The sequence below is a fragment of the Strigops habroptila genome, chromosome 3, assembly GCF_004027225.2.
Source record: "Strigops habroptila isolate Jane chromosome 3, bStrHab1.2.pri, whole genome shotgun sequence".
In the NCBI taxonomy this organism is placed as follows: Eukaryota; Metazoa; Chordata; class Aves; order Psittaciformes; family Psittacidae; genus Strigops; species Strigops habroptila.
The window spans coordinates 71,640,952-71,668,240 of NC_044279.2; the positions used below are offsets into that span (position 1 = coordinate 71,640,952).

The following is a 27,289-nucleotide window of genomic DNA, read 5'->3' on the forward strand; positions in this document are numbered from 1 at the left end:
ATAAGTAAAGTTTCTAAGTTGCACGAGATAAATCTACCTTGACACTTGTGGATCACGGTCACCCACCCTGAGCCATGAGATCCACATTGCCCCTGTTTATGCCATACCTGATACCTGCCCCAACCCTGTCTGCACTGCTGCTAACAGGAGAGGGGATCCTTCTAGGCATGAGCCTTGTTGTCTTTTCCTGAACTAGTCTCTACTTGTGGATAATAGAGGAAAGAAGGAGACACAAAGAGCATGAAAGTCTGGAAAATGCAATTATGGTATTGATTCTGGGAAATGTATCCTCTAGAATGTAGATAAATTTCAGACATATCCCAGAGAGGAACTGGAGAGGGAGGCAAGATGAGTTGGAGCACATATCTGATATTGTTTTCGTAGCAAAGCTATATGGCTACTAGTGGTTGATCTTAAGTTTTGCACCAAGTGTTCCATAGATTTGGCCTTTTGGTTATTACTACAGTCATAATGACATCAATAAGAAACACAGGTTTTTAAAGGTCTTCAAGGGTGTCTGAAGATGAAAAACAAATGGGACTTTATTTCTTAAAGGCTTCTTCAAAAATCATTCCTTAAACCGAGATTTCCTTTCCAGGATTGAAAATTCCTTTTCAAATTAAGCACCCTTGTATGTGTCAGAGCCAGAGTATCATGGGTCTATTATTTTCTGCCTTTTTTTTTTTTTTTTAGCCAAGGGACAAACATTCTGAGATGTCAAATATGACAGGAAATTATTTTGACATATTTGAAGGCTGCTGAATGAAATGAGTGTCTAAAAAATAAATAGTGAGTGGAAGTGAAGGGTTCTTTTTACAAGCTCTTGCATTTGCACATTGTAAGGGAACCATTCATAGTTTGTGAGCACAATAGCTTATAGTAATTGCTAACAGAAATGAGCTAACTGCAAGGACTGCTAACAGTAGGCAACTAGCCAACCTAAAAGACTGTGATCATGTCAGTAAAGCAGCAAGTAAAAGACTGTGTAGCTGAAGAATTACTGTGCTGTTCTGTGACAGATAACTTGAAAAGGTGGCAGGTGAATAAAAAAACAAACCTGTAAGGGTCCAATAATAACAGATAAACACACTCCAAACAGCTGTAGCTCATATCACCTACCAAAAATTGGAGTACTTTGGTCTTGCTTGTCATTGAAATATACTCATTAGGAACTTATTACTGTGGCTAAGTCAGCAGCCTGAATTACAGTGAAAAGATTAGCTTAACAGAGCTGTTTTGCGGCTTAAAGATTTTCATATGCAACTACAACTTCTTCTCTAAATCTTCAAGTGCTGGAACCCTCTACAAGTATCTCAGTGCCAGATGAGATGCACTGCTGTCGATTTAAGAGAGGTTTTCAAGGGCCAAGCAGAGGTTTTTCAGTTCCTCTTTCATCTGACAGAGTGTCTTCTTGACTTTCTGAGGTGTGTTCATAACCTCTATGCTGCTGGTGAACGGGTTGTAGTGCAGAGAAAAAGGCTTCTTGATCTTCATTGCATAGTTTCTGTGGGGGGAAGAAGACAGAGCTGCTAATTCAGAAGACATTTCCCAAAGTGTAAAACCTGCAGGACCTGATTTCTTAGTATGTGGGCATGGACTTGGAGAGCAGAGGCTGCTGTGACACCTCATCACTGCTACTCGTTAACGTTGTCTGGTGCAGCACACTCTCCCCACGGCTGAGCTACTTGCAGCCCAAAAGATCTGCAGTGCCTGCTTTTCAGTGCAGCTGGCTCAGACCCGTCTGTGCTCTTACAGCTCTACGCTAACACAATTCAGAGTTATTACAACCACAAGCTGAGGAATGCAAGAACACAGCATGTCTGCTGCCTTCACTTCCAAGAAATAACCTGGAGTAGCTCTTTCTGCATAAAATTCTAAAAACCTGCTGATAGTGGGCATCTTGGACTATTTTTCTGTCTCTATTAAAAGAAAAAACATGATTTTTTGCCATTTTTGACAATGTTTCCATTAAGTACATGGTGGTAGGAACCCCCTGTACTGATGTTGCTTTATGTTTTCGATTCTGACAGATTCTTGTGCCTTTGGTTATTTTGAGCTGCTTTGGCTGCACAACTATTTTGAAAAAATGCATGAAAAAGCTTCAAGTCTGAGAATGGTGTATTCCCTATCCTTGTAAGTTCTTTTCAGGTTTGCCTGAGTCAAATGCTCTTGAAAGTCTGCTCTTTTCTGCCAGTGAGTTCTCAGCCACGTTTTTACTCACATTAATAAGTGACTGTGAACCTTCCCATTTAAGACGAGGGGTCTAATTTGCCATTGTTATAACCCCAGCAGACAGTGCATCTGGGGGAAAGGTGGGGGGAGTAGGGAAGAAGTCTGGCACAGGTTCTCTTCCTCTAATAAATTCCTCATTTCAGATCCTACATGTTCCTCAGTAGCTCCACAACCAGTCTTCTGCCTCCAGCCAGAATTGGTTATGTTGTTCTAACTGTTGGAGATAAAGGTCAGGATTTGAACCCTGCTTACTTTAAAAAGAATTAAAAAAAAAAAGTAAATAAAACCTTACTGCATAACACAGTCAAAAAAATGCATTTAGAAACACCTCGAGCTAATTTGAAATAATGTTATTCAAGTTGCAGTCGGCTACTTTGTAGAAATTAGATTGCCTGCGAATGCTGATTCTGCATTCTTGTGCAGATATAATCAGAGGAGAAAGGCAATTCTGTTTTTAAGACCCTTGCTGATCCATGGTAATTCCTAAGTCTGCTATAAAATTTCTGTGTGGCCTTGGGTAAATCAGTTCTTCATGACCTCCTATTTGTATGGACTAGCACACAGGCACCCCAACCATTGGACTGCTCTCTACTCTCACTGTTCAGTTTCAGATTTTACTTCAGAAGTTGCTAAAATGAGGTATTGCTCAGATGAAGCATGGAACAGGGCATAACAATATATAGTTATGGTTTTCTATGAAGCTTTTATGAGATAAACAACCTCATGTTTATCTTTGTTGTGAAAAAGCCACTGTGCGGAGGAAGTGCACAGCGAGATAGCCTGGCATGGTTATTGCAGTATTGGTGGATGTATTTGAGAGTAGGATTCAAGCCAGAGTGCACCCCTCAACGAAAACACATTCAAACACTTACTGAAGCTTGGCCTTGGCATCTTCCAGACTTTCTGCTATGAAATAGAGAGGTTGAAAGGCTTGATCCTGATAGGGGTGAACTGCAGTCGCTTCTGGATCAAAAGGCTTGTACTCTGGCTTGTTGGATAAAGCATACTTCATAATGGGAACAACACAGGTTAGATGTGTTAGCAGGTGAATGAACATAGCAAGAATTAGTGCCCACGTGGCTGTGAAATACACTTTGTGGCATAGTTGAAGGTAATATCAAGTCCTGTTCTGTCACAGGTGAAAGCTGCTTTTTATAATTACCAGTTACTAAACCAAATAATAAATTTTAAAAATTAAAAAAAAAAAAAAGAGAGAGCTGTATTTCCTGCATTAAAGTCATGCATGATTTAGTACCAAGGCCACATTCTCAGACAGGGAGGGGAAAGACTATGCCAGCTCCCAAAACTTAATATCTAGAACAAAAAATAATCTCCTGCTACTTTTTTTCAGCTAGTATCATAGAAGATTCACAGTCCTGTGCAGCACTATTTCAAAGTCCCCAGCCCATGTCACAGATCTCACATTTCCTGCTGCAAGGAAGAACAGACAGAATGCTCCTGGTACTTTTTGCACAGCTCCCATGCCAGTTAAGCAGCCTAAAATCTTCCTTGAAATCCAAGATATAAATATGCGCTATACTCTGTGCATGCGTGTTTGTGTTTTGGGTCCACAGAGGTTCTTTTATATGTTCTTCTCAGGTTCTTCTACATCCTCCCCTCAGGCAGACAGGAGGATTATGGAAGCCACTCCTGTCCACACTGCAGTCCATAAGCACAACTATCGTTTATTTGCACATACTGGAGATGCCTTTAAACCAGCCAGCACCAGAGCTGGCCACAGCATGATTGCGAAGGTATTGGTGTTGGCTGTTTAGTACATGCATAGGGTCCTGGGAAGGCAGTGCAACTCAGGCCTGAAGTGAATTCCTGCACTTTTTTTCTGCCCCTGAAACGTAAGCGAAATAGTTTAAAGCCAGCTCAGCTCCAGTGACAGTGCAACTGCACCACAGATGTGCCTAAAACCTGGTTTGGCCTCCGTTTGTCCTCCGTTTGGCCTTCATTTGGCCAAGTTGGGGAATGCTATGGCCGCTTCGATGAAGTGTCCTTTGTACAAGGACACTTTGTACTACAAAAAAGAAAAATACAACTCATTCCAGTCAACACTTAGACATTTCTTTCCACCTTCAGCCTGGTCAGTGGGCCCCATCCACCTAGGGACAGCCTCTTAATACCCACATACTCTTTGAGATCTTCCTGTTTGTCTTTCTCTCTCCTTCCCCAGTCTTCAGAAACCAGCCTTCACTATTTGATAGTCCAAATACCAACTCCCATGATACTTGTAAATAACTAGTAGGTGTGCATGACACTTCACAAGACTTTCAACTCTATCTGCTAACTGAAAAAATTCAGACAGTACCTTAAGCACAGTTTTGGATATTTCACTGAACTGAGCTTGAACTCTCCATCACTGGAGGCCTGCCTTAACCAGTAGGCCAATTTGCTGCAGAACTGGTGCAGAAATTAATACAGGGCTTTAAAAATAAATAATATATAAACAATGCTAAAAGATGGTGTTTTTCCTGTTCTTCATTTGCAGTGTGTAATTGAAGAATAAACCTTGGAGAGCACTCATACAATCTAAGATGGATGGTATACACAAACATGAGGCTGCTCTTATAATCTTAGAAGCTCTGGGGACTAATGGGAAAAGATTTCAGAAACTCAAAACCTGACAGGGGTCCCACTATGCTGTCAGTGTTGAAGCAGAACTGAAATCCCATTGATTTCAGTGGAAGTTCAGCTTAAAACTGGATGGCCTTAAAGGCCTCTACAATAAGTACTTGTTGTGCTGCAAGAAAAGCATATGTAGCACTGAGTGCTGCCAGAAGTGTGGTATGAGCCATAAGATTTTACAGTATGTAGGACAGAGTCCAGCTGAGTGTTAACAGGAGAAGCATTTTGGATAATGTAGAACAGCTGACAATATAGTGAAATAAACAGTGCAATACTGAGAGTTGTTGGAGAGGAATTCTTACAGTTCAGAGGAGGCAAGGTTGGCCAGCAGTCAGACCCATTACAACTGTTCAGTTTAGACTTAGTATGGTTATCCTGTCCCTTCCAATAACTAGCTGCTGTCACTAAATGATTTGTTAAATAATACAGATTCAAGTGCAAATCACATGCAGAGGGTGTCTAGCTCTACTTCTTATCCTCTGCCTTTCTCTCATGTTATGCCCCAAGCTTGAGCACAACCAGCCAACAGAAGATAACTACCTGAAGTTGAGTTCAAACTGGTCAAAGTGGGTGCTGTGGAGAAGAGGAAAACATTTTGAAGATTTCATAGTCAGGATATGGTTCCGTGGGTTACAGTCACACACCCACAGACAGTCGGTCCAGGGTGCAGTTCAGAGATGTTCCCAGGCTCCTTGCTGATGCTAAGTTCTCAGATAACATTAGCTGGACATGCTGCTGCTCACCCTCTCCAGCTGGTTAGATGTTATCTTCTTGTAGCCAACCACCTAGCCTTAGTAACTCATACCTTTATTGCCTCCTCTATGTTCATCATCCTGCTGTTCCTGACTCAGAAACCTTCAGTGATGAGGAAACCCCTTCTTTGCTCAGGTTGCTGTAGCATGTCTCCTTCCACCACATGAGCTGCAGCCAAATATGCCTGTGCCAAATATGCTGATCAGCTAAATGATATAGAATCAAGTTTGAGGCCTCCATGCAGAAGCCCTCATGTGGGCCCATACTGAGAAGACTGGCAGATAATTGTAAGGATGGACAATGGCTTTCTCCCAAGCAGTAGCAAAACTTACCTAGAGCTTTCTCAAGAGTCAGACTAAGACTGCAAAATGAGCTTTGTAAGAAACTGAAAGCTATCATGAGCCTCACTACCCTCCAACCTTCATCTTCTCTGACAAAACTGCCTAGCCACTGCTGTATTTCCAAAAACATCCCTGCTACAAAACAGGCACTGCACTACACATATTTCCTCTCTTCAGCTGTGAAAGAAACAGTTGGTATACATTTTCAAGTTGCTAGCAGGTGCTTAGGCATAGGACCTCAGAACTTTACTCATACCACCACTGTCTGAAGTTAGAATCAGATGCTTATACAGACTAGAATGATTAAATGTAAACATTTTTGTATTTTAGTTTTGTTCCAAATAAAAACCTCTGAGATAAATCAGTCAACTGTAAAAGGAAACTTCAGCATGTCAGGCCATGGATATAATTGTGTACAAGAAGTCTGAGATGTTCAAGGTGAAGTGCACCGAACCCACTAAGCTGCTCTCCCAAAAGCAGTGAGTGAGAAACTTGCAAAGGTCGCACAGGGGTTGTACAGGGCAGATAGCAGCATTGCTGGTGAACTGCTTGCTCATCTTCAGACTGTCTTAGTGCTACATGCAAGATGGACACTTTGGATGGGGGGTAATATTTCTTCGTCACCTATTAAATATAAATGCTATCACATCTGCATGTAATTTCAGTAATGTGATGGATGAAGACTTAGGTGGACTCAGCTGTAACAAAAGTTTATCCAGCAGCACTACCCAACAACAACTGATGATAAAAGAATCTACCATTTATCAACTCAAGGACAGTTACTACTTCCATTGTCAATCTTAGTGGTAGGGAATTGGAGATGCAGTTATAGTTTTGTGTTATATAGCACAGTTTTGTGAACAAGCAGTTCTTGCCTACCACTTTAATCAAAAGCAGGAGAGCTCATCAGTGTCTGGTGAAGAAAAGGGTAGAAAGAGAGGAGAGCAAGCACAAGTCTGATACACTCAACTCCAGCCACCAAATTGAACATTTCTGATATGAATTTACCTTCATCTGTGTCAGAATTAAACAGAAAAAGGAGGTAACATCGTGCAGACAGATTCTGTGGTGCATATTACTATGAAAACTACATAAGTATCGGAGTCATGATTTTAGTACCATGTTTAACATGTAAATGCATTTGAAACGGTAAGATATTCAGGCAGGCAGAGTAGAATAAATGTTGCCTTGAACTGTGTTTTGTTATTGAACTTTTTTAGTTTTATAAGGTAGATAAAAGCAAGCTCTGCAAATCATATGCCACAGAGTTTACTCACAAAAGTCTCCAAATTGCAAGTGTTGGGAGAAAACCAGGGCTAAACTCAGCAGGAAGGTTGACATCTGGAAGGGTTCCCTTTCTATATGTTAACTCTCCACTGCCACTCTGTTGGGACTCCTATTATAAATGTCTTGAGATATGTTAACATGTAGTTTCTTCCTTCTGTCAATTGACTGGGAAGCCAGCTGACCTGTATACCGCTAGGACAGTTTTGTAATATGTTTATTGTCATAACAATCCAACTATCTCCAGTTATGGGAGTCCAAGCTGTGCTAATCCTGCCATGGTTCCATATGAATGTATCATGTAGCTGGCTGTTAGACTGCTGTGTCTACCTGTTAAGCTTAAAATATATCTCCCATGAAAACAAATGGTTTCTGGTCTATAAAAATGCTTTAAAAATATGCTTTTTTATTTTCCTTTGGCTCTTACTAATTCCAAAAAATCATCTAATATCTGCATAACCCGAAGCAATTGAGACCTACTGATACCAGTTTAGGGCTTTTTGCTTCAGAGCTCTGTGAAACTAAGGACAAATTACTATCTCCCCTATCATCTGTTTTTGAGGGGAAACCCATAAGCTTTCTGTAAAGGTGTACAGTCTCTCTTTCTACAGTTAATCTGTGCAGGCAGGGCAGTATCAAACCGATGTACACAGATTTTCATCTACATAAATTTAGTTTTGAAACATATTTATGCGTATAAAATACTAAAGCATTTTCTTTTTGTCAGTGTCTGTGATATTTACAATTTCTTTGCAACTTTTCTGTCCAGTCAACAACTTTCTGATTCATACATACATGAATGTCAATGGCATGGACGAAGTAGCAGAGTTCATTATAGGCATAATATTGCCCTCTAGTGTGTAATTCAGAAAGGTACATGAATTTTATGTTAAAAGTCAACTATATTGCTACTGGCCAGGAGCAATAAGAAGCAAATCTAATGCTTTACGGTATGTTTGTTTTCACTGCATTTCTTCTCTTTGGGTGAAAGACTGGTACAATCCTACAGTAGTTTTTTCCCTACTCAGTAACTTCTGGGAAGGAAGAATAAATTTCTTTGCAAAAGAAAAATACATGTTTTAAAATCATATTGGTTTATGTGAGGAAACAATATTTTGTTTTTACCAGAGATTTCAGAAAACTGGATTATAGAAATCTTTCAATCCCATGCATTTGATACATACCATAAGCTCCCCATATGACGAAAGCAGTCCTGCCCCATAAGCTTTGATCGATCCATTTTGCTTGCAGAGACCAAACTCCACAGTGAACCAGTAAAGCTGGTAATAAGAACAGCTTGTGAAATACAGTCTCAACAGGCAGCTGATTTTTAAGCTTCTCATTTATCTTTTAATTTTCTTTCATTCCTATATTTTAATGTCTTTTTAAGTTTTACAGTTGTATATTTTAAGGAAATTATTTTTTCTCTCAACACATGTAACACAAATTGCAACATATTTTTTCAAAACTTGCCATCCTTCCCATTCTGAGTCCCTCAAAAGAATGAAAAAAAAAAAAAGAATTGCCAATGATAATTACATGGGTAAATAAAGTCATAAAGTCCTATCCCCTTCTTTCTTTGGAAGATTTTAAAAATTACCCTGCAACCTCTTAGACCTGAGTTTCATCACAGTCAATGGAAGCTGACAGATTTCAACCCATAGTTCCCAGAAGGACAGGCAGACCCTCATCATGGGTTCAAGACCTTAGGAAAGGTACTTGAAAGGACAGCTTCCCTTCTCCTTTGTCTGTGTGATAGCGTTCAGAAGAATTGAAGAATGACTTCTGCCTTAGCAGCAATGTGCCCTTTAAGATTATACCAACTGCATCTTTTTAATGATCCAGTAGAAAATAAAGATACATGTCGCTAGGATTCTCTTGCAATAAAGTGTGATTAGGACCATACCTCCTTTACCTACTGGACAGTAGTGGGATAAAAGCAACGCTTGGCTGTGTCAACCTGTTAGCCCTCCCCTTATTATAACATCTAAGGAAATGGGCAGTGAAGGACCAATTCTGGTCATAGCCTGACCCCATAGCAGCTGGATAAATGTTGTGCAAAAGAAAAACATGGAAAACATGAGGCATTTCAAGAATACGGATCTGTGTCACAACTCTTCAAGGCTCCTTTAGGGACACATAGCTCTTTGCTGACTTCTACGCAGGGCTTGGCCTTGGCTTTGGTTTAGGCATAAGTAAGTATTGCATTCTCAACACACTTCTCAAAGAACTGCAGGCAGTTTGTAAAATAATGTGAAACTATGTTATTCTGTCTATTCTGCTGCTTACTTTCTTTTTCCTTCTTTCTCCCACCCTCTTTCATGTCTTTTAATTTTGATGACTTTGTTTTAGCCTGCAAATTTACCTCTAGAGAAACAGCATGCCAGGATCTTTCTGCAGAAACCCAAGATGCTTTCTCTATAGTACAGATAATAATTCTGCATTCTAATTGTGTTAATAATCTTAATTCTTATTTCACAGTGAAAAGTCTTTCAAGTATCTCCTCATTTTGCAGAAGGTTTTTTTGTCTGCAGAATGAGACATGAAAGGAGAAGGAAAAATTCTTTTTAATGTTTCCTTAGATATCCTGCATTTGGCTTTTAGTTAGTGTGGCTCTTTCAACTCTCACTGTTTTAGCAGGGTACAAGACACAGTACTACTGCCATTCTGGGGACAACATGAACACTGGCAATTTCCCATCTTTTGTGCATGGATCCACCTGTTTAGAGAAGTCCAGGGACTAAATGAAATAATGGCATTTCAAAGTTTGTCTTGTAAATGTTATAGACCATAGCAACAAGCAAAGTTGAGATTCATTAAATGAATTTTTAGTTAGCTTAAATATTGTTGTATCATCTAAACTAGTTACCTACATTCTCTTTATAATGAATAGAGAATGACAGGGACATCCAGAGAGAAAAAAGGTTGACAGACATCCATGGCAGGATAGTGAACACATTACAGGTTCTTCTCTATCTCCACTTGCTAGTGAAGGAACCTAAACAATAAGCCCAGATTAAATGTCTAACATTTCAACAGTTGAAGATTGAGAAACCAGAATATGTTTATTGTTCAGAAAACTTGAATGGCACTTAAAAATTGTATTCTCACAGATCCTGACCTGCAGGTAGCCCTTTCAAAAAGGGGCCCTTATTCTACCTCCCCAAACCAGAGATGATACTATGGCAATTTCAAATGTGAGACCCATCATTCTTCTAACCTTAACCCTATCCCTTATCTAGTACTAGCCAGTCCAGGGTCAGGGAGGAGTGCTTGCAGGTGAAAATTCTGTAGGCCACTGGCCTTCACCCAATCTCACCAAGACCTGGGTAACAATGCAAAATGGCTCTGTAGGACACATAATTCTTTTAACGCTAGCAAAGGCATGGATCTTAATCTTACTTTAGCCTCTCTAGACCCAGAGAGAGGAAACTGCAGAGGAAATGTAAATGTGTCACTGCCTCTTCCCACATAGACTCCTCAGATCAGGACATGGATGATGACACGAAAAATGCAGCACTGGTATCTTTTGCTTTCCGAACTCTGAAAATACTGCTAGTCTTACCTAGTCCTGATTCAAAGGTGGATATGTGCAGATAGGTTTTAGCTGAGCCATAATCTCCTTCACAGAGTGCCTCATTTCACTTCACCATGAGCGGGGCTGTGAGATGTGAGGAATTTCAGGAGTGGCACCTCTTTCCTCCCACCTACCCTCTTTCCTGAATGAGCCTCACCCAGCTGGGGAAAGGTAACGCTCCTTTCCTCCCCTGAAAAAATCATCAAGACTGGGAAATGGCTGTCATTAGAGAAAAAAAAAATGATGTGGCCTCCAGTCAACTTTCAGAACAAATTAGGATGGCAGCAAGGGGCTGCATAACTTGGTTTGGCAGATGTATACAGCCTAGTGGCTCAGAACTGAATGACAGTACCTGCTCTCAAATTGCTTTTAAGAGCTCACCTATTTTGTGAGATTAATGACTACAGGGTGAATCAAATTCTGACAGTTCCCTGCATCTTGTGTAGGAGAGAATGCAGAAATCAGTTTGGGTATCCAGTCTATTAGGTGGATCTGGAAAGTGAGTTGGCTGATATTGTAGTAACTCAGCTTCAGCAGTATATTCTTATAGAAGCAACAAGTATAAGCATTCTCTTAGGTGGAATCACATCCCTCTGTGCTCTGCCACAGGGGCTCCAGCCCCTGCTCCAGCCCCTCCCTAACCTGTGCATGAGGAGAGACAATACTCCTGATTCTCCCATTTTTGTAGCTAATCTGAGACACTGGAGAAGCGCCTTCCCTGCACAGTACAGGATAAGCAGTGAATCGTTTGAGTTTAGCCTCTGATATTAAACTGCCATCTGTACTTACTGTGGCCAGTTTCTCAATCTCCGCTTCAGATGATCCAAGAGAAGCCAGTCCAATATCCTAAAGCAAGTAAGCAAGCAGGCAGTGTTACACTAGTGTGATTATTCAGCCCAAGGGAGAGAAAGAGGGGAAGGGGGAGGACCACATCATTTCTAGCATGAATAGCATGAACTATTCATTGTTTTTGTCACCCAAAATGACCTTCCATGGCTTCCAGGATGCCTACCTCTCCCTGGCCCCCAGCTACATACCACTGGGAGCAACATTAGATGAGTGTTTAATCCTCAGTGTTCTCTGTGCAAAGTTAACCATCTCTTGGCTTAATGCTGTACTATCCCTGGCAGACATTTATGGAAAGACATGAGAAGGAAGGACAGCAAGGTGGGTTTTATCATGGTCATTACCTTTCTGTGTTTCACTCTCTTTCTGACAGCCCATATGAGTGGGTCAGATCCACGCAGGGAGGATTCTGCTTACTCCAGTCTGCGCTCCTTGTTAATTGTTATTCTCACAGTAAGAATCTGTAGATGTCTTGTCTTAAACTACCCCGGTAGCCATATCATGCAGTAAACAATCAAAATTAGGGCATTTTCACAATTCATCGTCTCGTATTGAATGGAACAAAAAAGAATTTTCATGGGGTGAATTTCAGCTGTGAAAATACTTTGTGGGGGAAAAAAGTGAAATGTGAAAATCATTTAACGCGATCCCATGTTGTATAATCTGTATTATAGATGGAAAAAAGAGGAAAGCTGAAAATTTTGAAATTGCTACAATCTCTTCTTTCTAATGTGTCTTCAGTCCTGGTACTGAACTGAAGATGTTTCTTCCAGAGTAAACTATAGATCACTAGGATATTTTAAGTACTATTCATCTGTATCTGGTAACAAACAATATTTATGTCCAAAATAGAAACTGGCATGTATCCTAGTCAATACAACTAGAAACTACATTATACGAGGTGAAAAGGCTGGTTTTTTAAGATATTCTGACAGGGACCTATATCGTGTAACCTCTCTGCTCTTATTGCCAGTTTCCACACTGGCCACTGATTGATAAGCCTAGAATGTGAGTAATTTTCCTCCCTATGCTATAGTTTTGAGGCACATTCATAGTTCTGAAGTCTTTAATTATATGAGGTCAGTGAGTTCAGTTGGGTTTGACACAGACTGCTCACACTAAATAGCCCCTTCTTGTACAAAGAAGCCTTGTTTCTTCTTTGGAGCCTCCTGACTAGTACGAGCAATGCTGTGAGAATCTGTTGAGTTGTAAAAGGAAAAACAGCTTGAATGAATGACATGGCGATGGACACAATTAAAGTATCATGTGAGGTAAAAATGTACATCCAGAGACAGAACCAGCCTGGGAGTTCTATGGCTGTTGCTGGTTAGGTTCATGCGGTGTAGGACAGGAAGCGAGTGGAACAGCATAGTCATTACAGCTCAAGCATGCAGCACTGCAGAAGTTCCACTGGCATCCTTCTGCAAACTGACATGGCCCTCCCACAGAGAAGTCCCACAAGCACTGCCTGTCCTTTTTACGCGATGTCCATAGGGAGCAGTGCTGCTACTCCCTTGGAGTAAATGTCTCCCAGAGTGCTGCTAGTCCACCACTTGAGTCTGTGATTCAAGTCGAAATTAGCATTTCAAGTGTCTGAGCTGCTTGCCTGCTTGCTACATCTGAACTGGTAGCCGGAGCAGCTGGTTAAACAGCCAGCAGAACAAGCTTCTTACCTGCGAGAACTGGGCAAACTCCTTGTCAGCTAGCATGGGAACATGACCCAGTAACTCATGGCAGCAGTCTCTGCAAAATAAGTGACCTTTATATTTAATAAAGGTTTCTTTTCCTGTCCAACATGAACTTCTTATGAGGTGCTTTAGCCAATAGATCCCCAGCGGGAGCTGGTGTGAGGGCTGCTCCACGGTAGCTGCATCCATACCTGGCCTGGCTCTGCAGAGAGTATGCCAAAGCATTTCCTCCCACCACGGGGATCTAGCTACCCCCTGCTACCTTGGCTACTGTCTCACTTGGGTGGCATGGGCACTAGTCTCCTATGTCACAACATCTTTGAAAGGCCCCTGTTTTGTCCCAGAATACAACAAAAGTGTCTGTGTGAACTTGTAATTTCTCAGGAAATGTAATTGCTGTTGTCTGGCCAGCACTTACTGGGAGAGTTTCACAGCAGGGAATCAAACCCCAGCAGATGGTAACTGAAGGCAGGATGAAAAGATTAAACCAGATATTCTCCAGTCTCTTCCTTCCCCAGACAACTTTACAAGAGAGACAGAGATCCACATCCTCTCAGGCATGACTTCCCCTTCTAACTCTCCAGCTACCACTTTCTCAATGTTTCATTCTGTGGACTACTGGATAGACCTCCAGAGTGATTCCCAAAAGAATCATCCCCAACACATTCAGAAGAATGAGATTGTGCCAGGGCATCAAACTTACGGTTCTGGGGAATGCATAGGAGAAGAGAAATGCCTTATATACTGCGTGCTTTGGAAGACACGAAATGCCAGGCTGGCAAGGAAGTCACGAGCAGACAGCAGCCCTGCAGCTGGTCTCAGCTGGAAACCTGTTCTCTCTGCAAAGGGAAGTAAGACTGAATTTAGGCATTAATATTAACTACATGGCACACTGACTTCAGGTACTTTCAGAGTACTTTCGTGCTCTGTTGTAGTAGCTCTCTCCTTCTAAGCAGAGTAGGAACATCCTGGCTTATCATTATCACTATGCCCTTGTGCTGCTATAGGTCCAATTACTGCAACATCAAACCACCTAGCCATCCATCCTACACTTATACATACTGCCTACCCCGGATTACATTTTTAGCACATTTACACACATTCATCTACTATGTCACACATATCACTGATGTGTCTGAGGTCACATACAATCTTTATGATCATGCATGGAACAGAACCCGTGTTTTGAGTCTTGTCTAGTCTATTCATTCTTGGATTATCTCTCTCATTTCCTGTACAGCATTTGTAAAAGAAAAACAAGAGTTAGATAAGATAATCCCTACCCTTATCTGAGAGCACCTGGCTCTTCCCTGATGCTAGCCCCCTCCTGCAGAGGAGTCCCCTTCTTATTCCTTGAACTGAAACCCCTGATATCTTGCACTGTTGAAGATGGAAGACGGTGGACCATGGGTCTGCTCCAGTCTGTGCAATTCTTCTGTTCCACAATTGGCCTAGTTCAACATAGCTCAGTGGCAGATTTGGTGCATTCTATTCAAGTTCATTTCCCTTTATCAATGCATGCCCCATATGTACAAGCTAGCTCAACACTGGCAAAACTTGTTATCAATTTTATCTTTTTGCCTGTACTTCATTAGAATGGGAACACACAAGAGAAAGAGCAAACCTTGTCAGAGATAAAGGTGCTGGAGTTTGGCCCTTAACCATTTAACATCAGAGTTCCTATCAGCGCTTTCACCTATTTTTCCCCTCTGGGATTTTTTTTTTCCAGCATTATGTTTGTCTAGAACTAACTACACAGCCTCCCAGTCATGTGATGCTATGTGTTTTGTTTTGCATGTGTCCATAGAACAGGACCAAAGAATGCAATAATTTGGAACCATGATTTCAGCTATCAGTGTTACTCCAGGACACCTTGCATTGCTTTAAGAGGTTTTTTAGAGATGACTAACAAAATAATCAGCCTTATGGTCAGCAGAATACACAATCTTCTTTTCCATGGGAAACACATTGGTGGTCTGCAAAGCTAAGAAAATTGAAAATCACTGCTTTAAAAGAGAGCCAATGATAATCTTTTTGAAGTCCTATATTCAAAATCTGTGTTGCATTCTCAGTTCCCATAAATGACATTTCATCTTCTTTAAAGCATACAACTACACTGAAAAAAAAATCAGAAATGGCTTTATTCTCCCTTCTCTATCCATATTCTATTGTGTTATGAAGCCTGGAACCTAATTTATTTTATGTAAACAAACAAAAAATTCCCACCCAGAAACCAAGCCATTTACAAGTTTTGGGTTGGGTTGGTTTTTAATGTTTCTTCCAGCATTTCTTGTCTTGCTCTGTCTGGCTATTAGCACTTCTCTCATTTAAAAAAAAGAGAGAGAGAGAGAAGAAAAGCAGGGGGAGGGGAAGGCTTCACTGGAAGAATTAGAAGCAGCAAAACATCTGAAGTGATACAGGACAAAGAGTGGACAGCAAGGAATGCTTCTATCTGACAATGTGAGGTACAGGTGGTTAGCATTTTCCATGGTTATTTTCTATTGCGCCACTGAATTCAAAGGTAATGCATACAGAACTGCCTCAAAGCTGAACAACAACAAAAAAACCCATTAAGATTATGTCTTCATCTTTTTTGTATGCTGAGCAAAGGCATCAGAGTTAAACAGGGAATCAGAAGCAGTTATAAGGTAGCTTACTATTCTCACCTATACCCAATTAAGAAAGCAGGGTGTTTGAGTGAATAGACAGACCATCAGCTATGCCTCCTTTGGCACTGGTCAGGACCTGACACAGGAAGGATACTCCCTTGCTGCTGATGCCATACTAAACCAATCCAGAGGAATGTGAAAATCTTAGAATCTGGTCATCTTTGGGCTAAATTCTTAGTCTGAGTGAAGTGAAAACTGCACCAGCTGAAAAACATATCAGACGAGAACTAAGCCGTAAGTAACTCAGTTTTGGAAGGACTACGAAAGAGTCTAGGAAAATTTATATTGCTTTAGCATACATGTTGGAGGAGCAGGAGTGAAAATGAAAATTACAGCTTATGTTCCCTGAGGTGCCCTTTTAAATATAGGTCAGTGAATCAGACAGTCTGCTGATGGAACAGACTTGGCCAGTTGTCTTGAAAAGCCATAGGAAAAAGTTATCTGCTGGAGGTAATATCTGCAAAATCTGAACTTCTATTTCGTTACTGTACAATAAAACCAGCAATCAGTAGAGAATTGGGGGTGTGGCTGATTAGACTGGCTGCCTAAAGATCTATAAAATAAAAATGAGCTGAAGAAAAGGTCTTGAGCAGTTGACCTAAAGTGATCTATAAAGCTTAATTCTTGGCCTAAAAACCTCATGTATACAGGCCTGTGCAATATAGTGTCAGCTTGCTGGAGTTCACTGGCTGTAATTTCTTCCAGCTGCAGAGGACAAGGAATGCCTAAATCCAAACATCTTTCCTAGAAAGAAAGTTGTGCTTAGGTTCACCTAGTTAACTCTTTAGAAAAACACTTGCCAGATTGAACAATCACATGGTTGACCATTTCAACCCACTTTAGGTAATTATGAAGTACTTATGATGTAGAGTTCATTTCTGTTCACACCAGCTTCACTAGCAGGTCATGAAACACTAGACAGATCTTGTAGTTCAACCTGTATTGAAGTCAAATGGAATAATGTGTTTGAGCTCACAGATACTGCTGAGTAAAAGAGAAGGTGGAAGTTTATCTGGCTGTGAGGGCTGGTTATAACATGATCGCTTTCTTTCCAGGATATCCCCCCCTCTCTCTTTCTTCAGTTTATTATATTCAAAGCTGAGCCAGGGGGAGGTTTTTCAAAGCTGCACCAGGAGAGGTTCACACTGGACATTAGGGAGCGTTTCTTTACCAGGAAGGTGGTCAAACACTGGTACGTGCATACTAGAGAGGTGGCTGATGCCACAAGCCTGTTGGTGTATGAGAGGCATTTAGAAAATGCTTTAACTTTTAGTAGGCCCTGAACTGGTCATGCTGTTGGACTAGATGATCACTGCAGATCCATTCCAATTGAATTATTCTATTCTGTTCTGTTCTATTCTATATAAAGTCTTAGCATCATATATGCTAAAGAATGGTCCGGTTCTTAGAGGCAGTATTTAGCAAAGATACATGCTGGGATTTATGTTGTAAATGGGAGAGTGGGGCAGTTCAGGGCTCACCCAGAGCTACCTTGTGACTGGAGGAAACGCACTATGCATTTCCACACAAGCTGTAGTTGAAATATATCCACTGTATGCCAAGGAATTTTGGGAGGCACGTCACAGTCTATAGTTTGGTTAAGGTTTGGTTGGTTGAACACTGCAGCACACTGATGCATTGCAGTGCTCAACTGTAACACAGGAAAGAGCCTAAGCACACAGTTGGTTGATGAGTTGTAAGGAGAAAAGATTCTTGCCTTGCTGACACTGGTGGTAAAAGCCACCCAAATTAGTAATAAATCACTACTTATAACTCATTATAAATCATACCCCTCACCCAGTAGCTGCTTGGCATGAAGCTGTCTTTAACACAGATTTTACAGACTTTGTGGATACTTATGACTCAGACTGAGTTTGTTACACAGGAACCTTGCAATAATGTCAATATTCCTGCTATTGTACTAGTCTATTTCTGCATAGTGAAATAATCTTATTGGAGGTAATCATTGAAGATAAGATATTAGTTCAAAGCCTCATATAATGGAACTAAAACAGCTTTAGCAGCCCAGTTACTATAGGAGGGAAGTAAAATGGATAGTTGAATAGAAAGGAAAATACATAATGCATACGTCGAATTCCTGCAGCCGGATGTGATGGTGCTCATGAGAGATGCTTTTCATATGCCAATCTCCTGGTCCCTTTCACTAAAGGTGCAATAAATACTTTGTCATTGAACAGCTTAATCTTCCATAAAAAATGGCAATGTCTTAGAAAACTTCAGCAACAGAAAGCTTATTCAAGCTTACTAGCATCACTTACTGATACATGGAGCATGTCACTTGATTTCCTGAATATTGTATTTAAATTAAATTTACTTATAGCTAAGCCATACTTTTTATTATTTATTTCATCATAGTGATCAGCTATCCTCCTTTTTCTGGCAGATCTCCTTCTTCCTGAGAAGGAAGGAGACTTTAAAACACTGCCCTTCTTTATTCATTCTTGATAATGGTAGGAAATTGGCTGGTTGACACAAAGCACCTGGATTTAGCAATCCATGCAGCTTCATAAAAATAATGCAGGCTCCCTTCCTCTTGTGTCTCTTGCTAGTCAGGCCCCAAGAAACAGCAGGTAGGTCAGCCTAGAAATCTTATGTGTCTTTTCAACTATGGCCACATCGTCATGCATTTACAGACTTGTTGCCATGGCCTTTCTGCTCTCCTGTCACAGCTACACAAGTAGGTATCAGAGTTTAGTGTGGCAAATAGGACTACAGAGACAGAAAGAAGCAGTGTTGTTTCAAGGTAGCTGTTGACTTTGCTCCTGTAAATCATTTCTTTCAGCAAATATTGCCATTCTGTCTCATGCTTCAGAAAAAAAAGAGGGACCTGAGAGGTATGTACCTGTATTTGTGTTTGGGTCTTATGAGCAGTGTAGTTATAGAAGCATAAAATATAGCCAAACCCATAGAAAACCTGTGTATGGAAGTCATGCTGAGCAGGGTGCAGTACGGCCATACTGCTGCTAGTACTGGAATTAGCTGGGTAGTGCTACCATGACTGAAGCCACACATAGAACAAACACAAGCTTACCTATAGCTTCATACCTAGATATGCCTGGTATTAGTGCCCTGTGCTACAGCTCTTCTTGCTTCAGGGAACTCTACAGCTAATCAGCTCTGCTCAGCAGCTTGAGTCCTACGAGATGGCTTACATGTGTATGTGGTGCACAAACATATCCAGGAAACCCTAGAATAAACCATGGTTCAGCATGACTGACCTTTTAAAAATCTGGAAACTTCCTGAAGTTGAGGTATGTTATTCTCTTGGTAGCCACAGTATTTCTCCAGCTGCTGGAAAGCATCCAGGTACTGCGTACAGGCATGAGTAGGGTAAAGGCTGCTCAGCTTCCTGTAGACTTCCCTCCTGAAAAACAAAAACCATATAGCATGACCCGCCTCCATAAAGCAGTACTTACCTGCTCTATCTACAGAGAGGCATAAATCCCCAGCACAAGCAATGCTCTAAAAATCTGAACTAAGGACATTGGTTCCTGAGATCTTGGAAGCTGATGCCTGGGTGGACGTAACAAAGCGTAAGGGTGTCATGGTTTAAGCCCCGCTGGTAACTCAGAACCACACAGCCGCTTGCTCACTCACCCCTCTCTTCCTCCCCCCACTCCTGGAGAGTTGGGGAGGAGAATCAAAAGAATGTAACTCCAACGGGTTGAGATAAGAGCAGTCCAGTAACTAAGGTATAATACCAAACCACTACTACCACTAATAATACTATTGATAAGGGAAATAACAAGGCGAGAGAATACAACTGCTCACCGCCCACCGACCGATAACCAGCCCGACCCGAGCAGCGATCTGGGCCTTCCAGGTAACTCCCCCGAGTTTATATACCGGGCATGACGTGCTGTGGTATGGAATACCCCTTTGGCTAGTTTGGCTCAGATGTCCTGTCTCTGCTTCCTCCCGGCTTCCCTCCTCCCCGGCAGAGCGTGAGCCTGAGAAAGTCCTTGGTCAGAGTAAACATTACTTAGCAACAACTAAAAACATTGGTGTTATCAGCGTTGTTCCCAGGCTGAAAGTCAAAAACACAGCACTGCAACAGCTGAACCCAGGACAAAGGGGTTTTGGTTACACTTTTCCTTCAGAAGGTGGGTTCTGTTCAGCAAATCTTTTTTATCCCTTCCTACACCCTCCTTTAACAGGAGGATCCTGTAACAGGACTCTAATCCTGATTCAGAAGTGTATCTTGCTTAGGTATAAATCTGTTGGAGGTACCAGGGAAACCCCAGAGAGAAAGTTGAAGCCATGGCCCTCTCCATGTTGTGCAGTTTAGGGATGGAATGAGCCAATTATTCTCTTTCTTTCTATGATTGGGTACAAGATTAAATGATGGTCCCACCATCTCCATGCTGAAGCCTAGCCTATATTTGATTCTTACAAGCCTCCTGAAAAAGCACGTTTTCTGATACTGAAGAGTGATATTTGGACAGGCAAAGAGGTTCATACTTTTGCTGTTCAAAATGCCTGGCATGGGCTATGTATTTGAAAGACTTGCCAATTTCCTGAAGCATTTAGCCCATTATGCAAAAAGAGACCAGCTGAAGGAAAATATATATAACCAGATTTTGGCACAGGCTTCAAGCTTCTCCCAAACTTGATGGTGCTTGGATTTAGAGCTGTGGTTTGGAATATGTTTAGCTGTTGCAAAATAAACAAGTAGTAATAGGATGGCAAAGAACCTTATAGAAATGGTTATTTTTGTTCAGACATGGCCCTAGGGTGTTAACAATTTTATAAACATTGTTTTATGAAAATTGAGATCATTCTTGGAAATGTTGGGTACGGAAAGTGACCTTTTGTTGTTTTTGTATTGTATTTTTTTTTGTGATGCTATTGTTGCTATGGAGGTGATAGCCAATCCCTGGTAATGGCTCTCTTCATTTGTATGAATGTCTTACACAGTGTGGGAGTAATGAACCAGAATGATGGGGGGGAGGAAAACCTTAGGAGGACAAAAAAAAAATAAAAGAACAGAGGAAAACAGTGGCTGCTGTCACTATTGCAAAAGCCACAGGAGACTGGGCCATTTCCATAGAAGAATTAGGAAAAAATGAGGAGGACTAGAGTTCAAGTGTTGCCCTGGCTTATTTCCCCATAGAATACTACTGACTTCAGTGGGATTGCATAGAATCTGAACCAGTACACAGTTCATCCCCAGACTGGAGTCTAGAGACTTGTTTAAGCTTCTGCACATATGGTCTCTTTTATCAAAGTACCCACTGTGTGTCCAAGCATTGACTATCACAGAATCATGGGCAGTCTCGGAGACTAGTGATGAATTATCCAATGCTAAGTGTCCGTCCTCTCTAAGTACCTCTAAGACAATCATTTAAGTTTCCTCCAAAGTCAATAGAGTAGCAGATATTTCCAGACAACAATTTAGCTTGCCCTAATGTTGTGTCTCAAATAGATGTAATGCCTTACCGTATGGAGGTGCTATCCCTCAAAGGACCATTAAGCTGCTAATTGATGGTACTTCAGTCCAGAGATGGAAAGAGAAACTACTGAAAGTGTGGTCTATGAAATACTCTAGAAAGGAGCCTCAGAACAAAGGATAGAGCAGCCACTTGAAAGACTTTATTGTCAATGACCTTATTTTACATAAATATTGTTTAAGAAAAAAGTGGCACTATTCAGCTTTGTTATGAAGATGTGACAGGTGCATTTCCATAATTTTGTCCTGGATTTTCCCTTTTCTTATATAACTTTTACCCGTAAGACATCTTAGTTTCAGGGACTTCCAAGAAGCCTGCTTGAAAACAGAAACTCTGATCATCTCTACTCTCTGTTTTCTGAAAGTCGTATTTCTTCACTTGATTAGTTTTCATTTTTACAACCATGTTGCTACAAACTGAAGGCATCCAACAACTCTTCAGAGTGAGCACCAAGGGAATTTAATCTGTGCTACAAATTTCCCGTTCAATTGCACAGCGCTCAATTAAGTCGTGCTGTAATGCAGCTGACCTCAGGGCACAGCCCCAGGGGGCTGTGATGACCATTGATGGGGTCTAATTTTGGAAACAGCTTTACATAACAAGACAACCCGGGTTTGTGGGGCTCACTGTTTGGGGAAATGGGCAGATATTCCTTTAAAGGTCTACTCCGTTACCACAGTGGGACTAATTCTAGGTGGAGAATGGCTGGAATGACGGAGGTTGGCAACAAAAGAGAAAAACAGGAAAGAACACAGAATTCAATTTTCTTAAATATGACATTCCCACACACCATCCCATGCCAAGATTGTTGGCTGGTGGTAGCAATCATGAGAATGACACCGACCATCAATCTTTGACAATTGAAAGATGCTGTAAAAACCTATTTGAGCTTAATAAAAATGTGACTGCCTGGCTGAGTTGGGTGCAAGGTTTCTACGTGATTGTGGCCAACACCACCCAAACTTTCTATGGCACAGTAGATTTTATTTAAAATGAAATGATCACTGAAAAAGATGGGGTAGCCCCATGGCTGAGGTTCTGGCATGTAACATCTAGTGTATGGATTTAATTCCTGGCATTGACATAAACTTTATATATAATTTGGAGCAAATCACTTAAGCTCCATCTTTTTCAGTTCCACAGTTATAAAATGTGGTTATTATTCTTCCTGTTTTCCACCTTTAGGCTGTCTTTTAGTTTCAATTGTAAACTTTTCTGAACAAAGATTTTCTCATTAAGTGCACATGTGGCACAATCCTCGGACTCTGCTCTTAATTGGGTCATTTGGACACATTTATGTTTGTATTACCATACAAATGTGTAATTATTGCTGCTTACTGAGATTTGTTAAAGTTAGTGGGAGAAAGTGAAAACAGGTATACGAAATAAGCAGTCTGTTTTCTTTCAGATCTGCCTCATATCTCACATAGTGTCTACAAACATACTTTGAATTTAACTAGTTTTGTTTGTTTGTTTGTCTGTCTTTGGGGTTTTTTTGGATGCCAAACCTTCAAGAGAAACAAAGTCCCAGTGCAGAAATGCTGCACCCATGTGAAAGTAACTTGCCATCATTTCATATGACATCAAAGGCCATTTTACAGTGTAAATAATACGTCATAAGGACACTCCAAATTTTCCTTTAACTTCCATTTGAGATAATGACACCTATTCATATTAACAGCAATGAATACTTGCAGGAGAACAAGCAAGGCAGGTCTGTCCTATGAACATTGGATTAGCCACACCCTATCAGTGAACTTCCGTCCTGCAAGTGGGCATTTTCTCCTTGTAACAGATTTGGAAAGGTGATATTTATGTCACCACCATAGTTATGGTTAATTAGAGAACAGTTAAAAGAAGTTGCTGGAACTAGATGATCTTAAGGTCCTTTCCAACCCTAACTATTCTATGATTCTAAGTTATACTATAGGCTCCAGCTTTTTCTGGCTTCTCATATCTTGATACGATTGGCAGGCAGGGAGATAGTCAGAAAAATTTTTCTCTAGAAAGTGAGTAGTTATGACCAGCTCTGAGAATGGATTTCTGCAAAACATATGACCAAAAGCTGACACTTAACCAACCAGTAAAATTTGAGGTAGATAAACATGGTTTTAAAGCGTTTTAACTGTCTCACATTGACAGTCTTTCCTGGGACTGCAGTGAAATGGCCCAGGAGTCAGAGTATAAGCAACAAACTCACCAAGTTGCAGTCTCCTGTGCTGTGTATTCAATGCGAGGCAGAGGGTCACCTCTGTAATGAAGAGAGGAAATAATGCCTGTGTCTAAAGCAGATTACAAGTTTGGTTTCTAAGTATTATTTTCTTTCCCTGCACCATGAATATTTGCCAGAATGAGAACAGAAACAGCAAAATAGTACATAAGTAACAACATCTTAGTCTCGGTAGGCTCCAATGTGTGCATTTTCTTCTCCTTTCCAGTGTGGGGAGGAAACAGAGGGATACGATAAGAAAGTGAATCATGTTCTGCTTTACAGAAGAAAAAAGAAGCCTTCAGGCTTATCCTTACCTCTGCTGAAGGCAATCTAGCAACCAAAATGCAGTGTCCATCCCTGAGGGATGTGATCAGCAAAGTAACATTGCAGAGAAGCATTCATAAACTCAGCAATAGAGAGCTGCCCAGGCGTACACTGCATGGTTATCACTAACTTCTCTGATCAGCAGTCTTCTCTTCCTCGCTGTTGCTCCTTCAGTAGCAACAGTTCAGTGTGTGCTTTTGTTCTGTTTTGTGCTTCATCTGCTGTGAAACATGGTGGCTGTGAGAAAACTGTACTCAAACAGAAGCCTCTAAAGACTTGGGAGATTTCACCAGTTCTTGGACACCATGAAGATGATAACCCGCAGCCAGTTCTACCTATGCATCTGATTGACTCTGTCAGACAGCAGTGTGATTCTGATGAAGTTTTATACATAAAGGCAGAAACATTTTCTACCACCCACACGAGTCCTGAGAGGTTTTTAGGTACATGGCTAGAGGCATTTTGTCAAATAAATAACAAAAATATTAAATTGCTTTTCTTTGTCAAAAATATGTTCCTAAACATTATTCCTTATAGTTCCTTGAAAAACATCAACCTCAGCTCAGTGCAAGTCCTAAAAGGAAATCCAAAATTGAAATGAAGGAGTCACATTGAGAAATCGCCTCTGGTAAGACAAAATACAACACTGAAGGAGATGTGAATGCAATCGTAAGATTTTCATCTTAAGGTATATTTGCTGTGTTGTGGGAAAAGTCTATTTCATATGGAGTGAAAGCTTCTGTGGCTGAATTCTTTTTTCTAAGAGATAAGCCCATTGGTAAACGGGAAGTTCAGGTTAGATATAAGGAAGAAGTACTTTACTGTGAGGGTGGTGAGGCACTGGAACAAGTTGCCCAAAGAAGTGGTAAATGCCCCATCCCTGGCACTGTTCAAGGCCAGGTTGGACAGAGTCTTGGGCAACATGGTCTAGGGTGAGGCATCCCTACCCATGGCAGGGGGGGTGGAGCCAGGTGATGAACAGGTCCTTTCCAACCCAAACCATCCTGTGATTCTATAATTCTATGATACATTGACAAAAGATTTCTCTGGTATTTCTCACACTCAAAGATGTCTGAAAGCACACGTAGACTGCTGAAGCTTTGTACTACTTTGGACCTTCAGAAGCTTTGTTCTTACGATCTGTAATTAAAGGCAAGGTCAGCAAAGAATGCCCTCCGTTTCTTATACTCCAGGTCAGCGTATCCCTGAGTTAGAACACAATTTTTAAGTTTTACATTAAGAGAGATTTGTGGGTATAAATGCTAACAAAAGCATTCAGAAAACCTAGGCCTCAAATAGGTTGTTTTCTCTGACACAATGAATCTTGAGCCTTATGAACAGGGTAAGCCAAAGTCCGCAATCAGTTACATTCATGACATTTGATGAAAATTTGGCCCCTGTGACCAAACCTTCGTGGGAAGGTTTTGGAGTTGTTCATAAACATTACAGCGCAGACCAATAAACTTACAGGCAAATTTAAATGCAAATCACATTAAAAATTAAATTGAAATAGAGGTGTAATTTCTGTTGGCAGAAGAGCTGAATCTCTGAATCATTTCTTTCCTGCACTAAGCACAAAGGTTGCAATATAGGGCTGTCATGGACATGATGGTACCAAGCCTAGTACCACCTTGACAGGAAAAGTACACTGCACCTGCACAATACCCTTCACTTTGGGTGAAGATGGGGTCCTCACTGGCTAGAAATCATTAGAGCTGCCACTGAATCTGTAGAAAGAACAGGTTTTCAGCTCAAGACCCCCTCACCCATTTACTACCCTGTAATGATAAAGACAGATTCAGTGATATCTGTTTAAAGGGGCAGTTCACTTGTTAAATATTGGAGTTTTCTTTTAGCCCCCTCAGCTTTTACTAGAAGATGAGCTTCAAGCAGGCTTCTGCAGCTATTGAATACAAACAGACATGTGGAATCAAATTCCTTTGAATTTTACATCATTCATAATAGGAATAAAATCTGAAATTTGGCACTGTGTTACTAATATAACTCAGAAAGAAGCGCTGATCAGCATCACTGTACAAATATTTATTATTCTAAAATATTCAGAATTTACTGGAACCACTTTGCATACTACAAGCCAAATTTGTCCCTTAGGTTTATTCACATAATTTTGAGTGTAGCAATAATACCAGTAATAGTTCAGTTAATAAGTATTGTGTGTGTGAATCTGAGGAAAGAACTGGATCCTGAGAGCATGCTTATTTTTGTCATGTGTTATGTTCATTCAAATGCCACCTTTGTTACAGTAGCTGTAACAAGTCCATGCAAAGCACACGGAAAAGACATTGGGCCAGACGAGCACTGATGCTGTCACTTCTCAGCTTTGTTCCTGCTGTTCGAAGGGTTCTGTACTCATACTCTAACCAGCAAGAGCCTCCCTGGGGACCCCTACAGCCAGTGCCAGTGTGTCCCAGAGAATAGTGTTACAGTGTCATCAGTTTGCTTTTCTGGCCATTAAAGAGACAGTAAAGAACAAAACAAAGCTGTTGAGATGGACAGCCCAAACTGCCTATTTGGTAGTAAATGTATATGCAAAATCTTTGCTGAACTACTTTTACATCAGCTTTGTACTTTCCTCCAACCTGTCCTTTTCTGAGCCACGCTCGGCAGCACAGTAAATGAGCCCATGTTGAGATTCCTCCTGCCACAGACAAATGATTTTCAGCACCTGAGCTAACTTGTTTCAAGCTAGTTTAGGTATTTCTACATAGATTTCTACATGTAGATTTATCCCCACTCAATACTTTGGTAACTCTGCACCCCTGGTGCCTTCTCTTGTCCTCTTTATTACTCACACCTCCTATTTGGTGAAGTAGGAAGGGAATTTAGCCTAATTCAAAAAATTCCCAATGTGCATTCATTTATCTCATGAGAAACAGCTTCAGGGCTAGCTCAGGAAAATGACCAATTTTTTGATTGTTTCTATAAGAAAGGTATAAGAAAAAATGAAAGATGTCCTGGTTAAGGAGGATGTGAAGCTCTCCTATAACATTATAGCTGAAATAAGCAATTCTCAATAATAGAAAATAGACTTGGAAAGTTTTGTCGTAGCACACAGAACTGTACATAGCTAACATTAACATTGTGTAAGTGATAAAAGGGTCTAAATAGAATTCAGACATTTCAAGAAGGGAATGACAATCTTGTAGATTCTATTGACACCCATGTAAATCTTCCTTGTGCTTTTCAGTGCAAAGTTTATTCCTTCCCATGCATCACTTCTATGTGATGATTGTCAGA

The 27,289-nt window shown here is 40.8% G+C and overlaps 1 protein-coding gene across 1 annotated transcript in view; it reads right to left on the minus strand.

Annotated features, from left to right (window-relative positions):
* Nucleotides 1-675: 675 nt before the first annotated feature.
* LOC115605549 (tyrosine 3-monooxygenase-like) overlaps nucleotides 676-27,289 on the minus strand; it is a 29,483-nt gene continuing 2,869 nt past the window's right edge. Inside the window, exons 3-11 of the mRNA XM_030480170.1 lie at nucleotides 25,169-25,236; nucleotides 23,696-23,746; nucleotides 19,264-19,409; nucleotides 14,059-14,194; nucleotides 13,341-13,410; nucleotides 11,611-11,667; nucleotides 8,429-8,524; nucleotides 3,105-3,238; nucleotides 676-1,504 (exon numbers count right to left, since the gene is read on the minus strand). Of these exons, the coding sequence (XP_030336030.1) occupies nucleotides 1,345-1,504; nucleotides 3,105-3,238; nucleotides 8,429-8,524; nucleotides 11,611-11,667; nucleotides 13,341-13,410; nucleotides 14,059-14,194; nucleotides 19,264-19,409; nucleotides 23,696-23,746; nucleotides 25,169-25,236 (918 nt within the window). The 3' untranslated portion in view covers nucleotides 676-1,344. The remainder of the gene's footprint in view (nucleotides 1,505-3,104; nucleotides 3,239-8,428; nucleotides 8,525-11,610; nucleotides 11,668-13,340; nucleotides 13,411-14,058; nucleotides 14,195-19,263; nucleotides 19,410-23,695; nucleotides 23,747-25,168; nucleotides 25,237-27,289) is intronic.